Source organism: Rissa tridactyla, chromosome 1, assembly GCF_028500815.1.
Source record: "Rissa tridactyla isolate bRisTri1 chromosome 1, bRisTri1.patW.cur.20221130, whole genome shotgun sequence".
Lineage (NCBI taxonomy): Eukaryota > Metazoa > Chordata > Aves > Charadriiformes > Laridae > Rissa > Rissa tridactyla.
This window is the reverse complement of record NC_071466.1, coordinates 167,723,824-167,731,637: the sequence shown is the minus strand read 5'-3', so window position 1 is coordinate 167,731,637 and position 7,814 is coordinate 167,723,824. Positions and strand designations below refer to the sequence as shown.

Below are 7,814 nucleotides of genomic sequence, written 5' to 3'. Positions count from 1 at the left end.
TCAGATCTGCATTGTCTGTGCTAGGAAAACGATTGTAATGAAATACTAAGATTCTGGGTTTTTGTTGGTCATCTGCGGATCAGGAAGAACTTCATTTTTGTGCTGTATAATTTGACCTTTAAATCCTTTCACCTTCCTTTGAGATTGGCTGCTGTAGGAAAGGCAGTGTTGAACACAGGTGAGCTGTGCCTTCAGGTGCGACAAGCATTCGTCTTTTTGTTTCCCTAGTGCAGTTTCCTTGCAGACTGCATCACGTAATGACCAGGCTTCTGGCCAGGAAACAGATTTCCCCAAAGTCAGATTGGCAGGGATATTGTTTCCCCATCTTTTTCTGTAGTATAGGGGGCAGGCTGTGCGTTCCACCATCTGGAATTCCTTAGGTACTTCCCACCTAAGGGCTTTCCAGCCACATGAGGGGATGGGGATAATGATGGCACCTTGGTGGTCTCCTTACTTGTTGTAGCAATCAGTTTAATTTTCTAGGTTTGAGCTATTTGGCCTAGGTAATTCTTGAAGCTTTGCAAAAGCATAGCCGAGTGAAATGTAATGGCTGTGACAAAGAGACGGCTACGGTGAATGATCCAACACCTTTGCATATTAACCTCCGCTCATGCACGGCATTCCCAGACACTTGGAGGTTTCAGTACATTCATTCAATTCCAGTGAGAATTTTTAAGCTAATCCGTCACTGATACCTTCCAGACAATATGTAACAGTATAAGTATATAAAGGTAATTTAAAGAAAAAAATATTAATCTTCTTTGCAATGTAAACTCAAGAAATAAGTAGTGCTCCTCAATTATATACATTAGGATCTTTTTGCTTAGGACATGCCCAAGCCCTTAATTCTGCAGCCTAGCAACTATCATTATCCAATAATCACAAGCACAAGAATGAAGACTGCACTGCGTCTAACGGATCTTAAAAATTAGTGTAGTCTATTTCTTTTTTCCTCATGGTGTCACTATAGGATAAAGTAAATGTTCTTTGGGTATTCTCTATACGGGAGCATATTTCCATTTCCTTGTCTTACGCTGACTTTCTGGGTTTCCTGTTACGTGTTTAGAAAAGAGGATAACAAATATTCTGCCTTCAAATTTGGACATCATCTCTCAAGCATTGACCCATCCTTAACATTGTGTGTGAATTTTTTATTTTGTTTTTTAAAAGGATTTAATATTAGAATAAATTTAGCTTCGGACAAAGATCTGGAGAATTTGAGCAGTTCTAATGACTTGAGGGTAGGAATTGCCATGTTTAAAAAAAAATGACAAAAAGGCATATATCTTACAATTAAGTCATCTTATGATGTTAAATCTGTGATGTATTTTCTATGCGTGAGGAAGAAGTCTAAGTTTCTCAGTTTCTGTCTAAGCTTCACTTTTTCTTCTGTGCTTGTAAAGTGTTTTGAATTCAGCTTTCTTGATTGATAGAAAAGTAGTTTTGTTTTCCAGGATCTTGCTGGCAAGAGATAGAATTTTGTTTCATTCACATATCGATAGCATTTTTGTCTGTCCAGTTGTTGCCACTTTCTTCTCAAAGACATGTAGGTACCTGACTCCCACAGCGGCAGGGTGAAAGATGTGGCACTAGCAAATGCATATATGCATGTCGAGTAGGACTGAAGGGAAATTTGCTCGTACAAGAGCGGTAGCCAGGCATGGAGATGCCGTTTCCCATTCCTGCATTTGGAGCATATCATTCCTGCATTTGGAGCATATCATTCCTGAAAGACAAGGACCACAGGCCATTTCCCCTTTCTGCCTCTTCAGTAGGACAGTGGCGTTCGGCTGGACGCGTTCAGGACTGTAATGAGGACGAGTGTGACCGTCTTGTCAGTATGAAGGAAATCACCCACCAGTTCCACAAAATCTATGTCCTAGTGTAAACTCTGTCTGCAAGTGACTCTTGTGTGTTTGTAGCTGAGCTTGTGATCAGCCTTTGTCTAGCTTGGGTTATCAGCTCACCAGTGTGAATGCTAACTAGAACCAGTGTATTCAACAGCGGAATTGATACTAGTTTAGCAAAGATGTTGCTTCACCTAAAGAGATTATAGAGCACTAAAGTTACAGAGCTGTTCAGTAGAAACCTGAGCGTTACGCTCCTATGCTTTCCGGTGAGCTGAAAATCCTGTCAATATTTCCATCAAGTTAAGAGTCCTTTTTTCCCCCACTCTGTTCAGATGGTCTTTTAATTTGAGATAACAGATATCCCTCTTCAGTGCCCACATCTAAATATTTTCTCTAATCCTTATGCCACGTCTTTCACCTACCTGCTTGTCACTGCCACCCAGTTCCTCCATAGAGTCAATTGTTCTTTGGGCTGGTAGTTTGGAGACAGCTGAAGTTACTATTTCTAGACTGTTGTCTTGATGATGTCTTAGGCATCATCCTCCAGTGAAGCGTGAAGCGGGACAGCTGAACAGCACACATTGAAAGAAATCTAGGGCAGAATTAAATGAGAGTTCTGCACGTGGCACAAACTGCCTGTCCTAATCTAGAACAGAAGCTATAAACTATTTCACAGTTGGATGTGAAAGCGTATTAGCTGTCTAGCATGCTGCTTTCTTTTCCAAAGGCCTGACACAACCTTCTTTGTGACCTGCTAATTCTCTTCCCAGTGGTTACCATCTTATGGCCACGCCAGTTTTTGATGCTGAGATGTTGGCTTCAAACCGCAAAGCAGGCGTAACGCTGTGGTTCTGCAGGAGAAGCCACCTCTCATAAACTTATTGGCAGAATACCAGAACCAGATATGCCGAGTGTCTCCCCCTACCAGCTGTGAGCAGTAGCTCCTCTGGCTTTTAATACCAGACCAGGTTGGGGGAGTCACGATGTGCAGTCTGAAACGCAACATCTGCTTTAGGAAACCCTCCATCTCCACAGCACAGAATTTCCCCGTTGTTTCCTCAGGAGTTTCTCCAGTCTTTAAACCTTCCCCCAGCAGCAGCTTTTTTTTACCTTACATATTAGAGACCTCACTGCCCAAATAATTCTCAAAATCTTTTGTCATCCACACTTACCTCACTTTGTTTCCAATTATTTCCTTCTCTTCTCTTGTCAAATGCAGTCTACTTTCATATGATTTCTCTTCTTTTGCACATTACCCACCCTCCCACTGTAAGGCAGTTGCGATTAACTCTTGGTTTTGCAACATCCAAATGCTCCAGTTTCTTCACATGCTCTCCTTGACTGCCTCTGCTTCCCTCTTACGTCAAGTAGAGGTCAAGAATAGCAATTTTCCTCACTTTCTGATCTTTTGGAGGTGTCTGGCTTTTTCCCTCCCTTCACTTTTAAGACTGACCGTTGTCCCCTTACTGCCCGTACACTTCCAGCATACTAACAACTTCAATGGAAAGTCACCTTGACCAAAAAGGACTGAAAATTGAGTGGTATCTGCTTTGGGTTAGTGCAGGTTTGTAGAAGGCTCTTCAGGTCTGAAGAAGGGAGTGCTGAACCACTGTCCCATGCCAGAGGCGACCCCATGGACTTCTCTCCAACTGGCGTACATTATTATCAGTTAGTGAGGGAAGTGTTTCCCTGTAAAATCCCAGGTTTCTGCAAATACAGAAGTACCTTATGCTTGTTAACACCTCTCTCCCCTTCCAGTTTCAATTTATGTCTGCTGTGGGGGCTCCAACCGTTCACGGACTCGCTGCATCCCAAAACTTCTCTCTTCGCGCTCCCTCCCTGCCCCACCAGTCTTTCATCTGTCTCGTCTTTCAGCAGCCTTGCTAGCCAGCCTCAGTCTCTTTTGCCCCAATTATCTCTCCCAAACAAGTTCAGCGGCTTACTGTGCCACCTTACCTGCTCGACAGCTCTTTGATCAACCGAGATCAAATTCTTCCTGCAAGTTTTTCCCTTATGTCTGATTAGAGTTGCGCTGCAGCTCCTCTCTCATCCTTATCACGTTAGGGGGTCACTCAGCTACATAAGAGGTGCCCCGGTTTTATCAGCTGAAAATCTGGCCACTTTGTACTTTTGCTGCCTGAAGTGAATGTGCTTTAACGTAACTCCCTGTGCGACCCTTTACAGGGTGCGAATAAATATGGAAAGTCAGCGGTTGAGTAGTGCACCGAAGAACCAGGTAATTAAGGACTTTGAAGTATGAAGTATTTACCATCTGTAAACAAAATCTGTATTCTAAACCAAAACTGTCTCCACAGGAATGCCTGGGTTTGCGCGGGAGAAGCCCCAAAGCCCAGTGAAATTGGGGAAAGGAAAGGGAGGAATGATTTCAGCGTCCTTTGGAACAGGAGGGTCTGGCGAGGGTCAAAAAAAAGAAAAAAAAAAAGGTAAGAAAAGAAGTTGCTTGACGTGACAAGATAATTGTAAATTGATTTGGATTTGTAATTTGGTTAGGATACATATGCCGCGATCGAGTATCGAACAAGTTTGGTGCAGATTTTATTTCTTGATTCAAGATCAAGAAAGTCCACGGAACTGCACATTATCGTTTACGCAATGATAAAATGATGCACAATGCAATGGGACTGTACAGCTTCATTTTATTTTGTGTGCTTTTATAGGATATAAATAAATGACAAAATTACAAAATTTATAACTGGAAGCCCAAGCATATTTACATAAGTATTTGTTGCAGTGAGGCTACTATTTACTGTTCTCCTATACAATTTTCCTTTTGGTACCATATTTTTAGTGTTATTTTTTACTGTCAGTTGACTACGTACATATCAACAGTGAATAGGCAAAATATGTACAAGGAACTATTTTGTTCAAGTAAATTGAATACGGTATTAAAAGTATGTCATCACTCAGCGCTATGATTAGGTTTAACTAAACCATATACAATTATCAGGTTTAAACCAAGTTCAATTATCCATTTTTTGGAATTTACCAACTGATGATTCTAACTGAAAACCTCAGCTGGATATGAAATAATAATTAAAAAAACATTAAGACAACCACACGATTTATCAATATCTCTATAATGAACTTCAAAATGATTCACAATTTGACTGGATAGAACAATATACGTTAAAATGTCATTTTTCTTCTATAGTGATATTTGTACTGTTATAATTTCAGTTCTACATAAATATACATCATGGTATTATACAAATACTCCACAGACATTAAAAAAATTAAAACACTTCAAAGAAAATGTAAGTAAATCTTATTTAATCAAATATTAAGCAAATGCTTAACTATTTTGTTCCATGAAAACATTTTTATTACTTTGGAATTTTTTTCTTTTTCTTGCTATTTTTATTTAGAAAATGTTTTGCAGTAGAATTTTATCAACACTCTTCCAAACAAGCTTTCTGTGAGAGAAATCTTGATAGCAAAATCCATGGTTGTGACTTTTTTTTTTAGAACCACTGAGATTATTTTTTTAAAAATACTAGTAGAGTTCATGGCTATAGCAATGTTGAACTGCATAAACTATATGTAGGTGTAGTACAATGACCATTCCACTTTCATTCCAGACTGATCACACGGAACATCCAGTGCACTGATGCTACAACTCTTATAATTTTCATAATGCTGCAATAGCAGTGGTTTACTTAACGTTAAAATAAACAATATTTGTCATAATTAATCTGGCTTCCTTCCATAAATATTCATATGTTTTCCTATAGTACTTCTCTTCCATAAAAATATCTCATAAATGTTTTCTGTGCATTATTAACACCTTTTTCTAACCATTCATAAAACTCTGATCCTTTGTTACAATGCAAGAGGTTCCTATTTCTGTAGAGGACCAAAGGACACCAATGATTACATATAAAACCAGCGCACACAGAAATCAGGGTGCCTAATTTCTTGTCACTTTAATGAGTTCTTTATTCAACACAGTAATTATTAATGGATTCAGTGGTTTCACAAATATTCTATTTATTAATTCTGGTTCTATTTCAATTAAAAACTGCCAAGATTTAAATAAAAAACCAATCCACTATTCTACTCATAGGCAGCAATAGCGTTAGTTTAGAGACCTTTTGTGTTTGTGTTTTTTTTTTTTTAAAAAGTAGAATTCGAAAATAAGAAATCAAAGAAAGCACTGTGGCAGAGTCACAAGGGAGAACTGCGTGAAAAATAAGGTATCTCACTCCTCTTGTGGACTGTAATTTTAAAAGTCTTCGTGTAGTGTCATTCTTCTGTCAGTGCTGCAGGAAGAAGAAACCACCAGAAATGACCGTCAGCCTTTTTTTTGTTAGTTACAAGGCCACTCATACAGTGCAGTCTTCCTCTCTGCTGGATTGAAACGTTGCCATAAAGGAAAGGCTGTGCTGTGACTGCTTGGCGTGCAAGGCACAACAAGGAACAGGGGGACAGTTTTGTATCAGAAAATTGTAGTTTCATACTTGGTATTAATGCCTCTTTTGGCTTCTTGTCCAGGTTCAACAATCCACGGTAGATTCGCAAGAGTCTTTTGTTCAGACGGATCTATCTGCTGGAAGACAAACGCAAACAGGCAGGCGGGTTACCATCCCTGCGCACAGCGCTTCTAGCATTTTCTTTAATGAATAGAACACAGAACAAATCCTGTGTTGACAAAGTCCTACAGCAACGAGTGCGGTGGTCTACACCCCACGGTTGCCCTCTTAATCCTGCTCAGGTCAGAGCTGCGTCTATCTCCAAGCATTGGAGTTCGTTAAAGCTCCGCTTGATCCTGAGAAGTCCTTTTGCTACTGAGACTGATGACGGCATCAGGAAATGTTCTTTCTTAAAATTTTATGGATGAACATTCTGTGGCAATGGATGACAAAGTGTACAGTCATACTTTTTTATCCCCCTCCCTTCCTATCACGATTAAATATCACAAAGTATGGTTCTGACTTTTTAGTGAGTGAATATATGTGTGGTCATTTTTCCCTTTTCCCTTCCAAGCCACCCTGTGCCTGTATTTTCACTTGATTTAAAATAGTTTTCATAATCTTTTTAAGAGCTCTACCATAAAAAGAATATTTCTGTGTCATCTAAGCACTTCAGAAGGGCACTTTAAAGACAATCAATAGGTAGGCTCCAATGAGCTTGGATTCCTAAGAGTCTGGGATTCCAAAGAAAATATTGAAAAGGTACATCAAAGTACCTCCAGTTTTGGAACAGGAGGGTCTGCCAAGGCTCGGAAAAAAAGAAAAAAAAAGGTAAGAAAAGAAGCTGCTTGGTGTGACAAGATAATTGTAAATCGATTTGGATTTGTAATTTGATTAGGATACACACGCAGTGATTGAGCATCAAACAAACAAGTTTGGGGCGGATTCTATTTCTCGATTCAAAATCAGGAAAGTCCATGGAACTGCAGTTTTAGAGGTACGCATTGTCTGTGATCTTCACCACTTAAAAAAGATCTTCACCACTAAAACATTAGAAATGACCAAATCAATTAAAGCTCTGGAATTACTATAAAAGGCACAAACTGGTGGAATCTGAAATGAGCAGTTGTTCCACGCGGATGCAGTGACACAGCCTCACTGGTGGATGAGCAGAGGTGTCACGATGGAGACACGGAGCATTTCTGACCCAACAGGTACATTTATTTATACAGCTTCTACATATATCAACTCTTGAACTGTAGAACTGTTTTTTTTTTTTTTTTTTTAATTCATACCTACTTTCTACTTACCACTGACTTCCGAATACTAACACGTGGTTTGGGAATAGGCTTGGAGGGTTTATTTTCAAAGCTTTCTGGGAGGGTTGAAGAATGGCCCCCTTTTCGCGCTTGTAGTGCAAGCTGATAGGCCACCTCAAATGCTTGTCCTAGTGTGAGAATGATTTCGTAAGCTAAATTCTGGAACAAAACAAAAACAGTTAAAATTGGAGTGAGGTTGAGTTATCATTAGATAC

At 39.6% G+C, this 7,814-nt stretch overlaps 1 protein-coding gene across 1 annotated transcript in view; it reads right to left on the bottom strand.

Annotated features, from left to right (window-relative positions):
• Nucleotides 1–6,300: 6,300 nt before the first annotated feature.
• Nucleotides 6,301–7,814, bottom strand: part of ANKS1B (ankyrin repeat and sterile alpha motif domain containing 1B) — a 449,659-nt gene continuing 448,145 nt past the window's right edge. Inside the window, exons 25-26 of the mRNA XM_054199351.1 lie at nt 7,591–7,758; nt 6,301–6,417 (exon numbers count right to left, since the gene is read on the bottom strand). Coding sequence (XP_054055326.1) covers nt 6,307–6,417; nt 7,591–7,758 — 279 coding nt within the window. The 3' untranslated portion in view covers nt 6,301–6,306. The remainder of the gene's footprint in view (nt 6,418–7,590; nt 7,759–7,814) is intronic.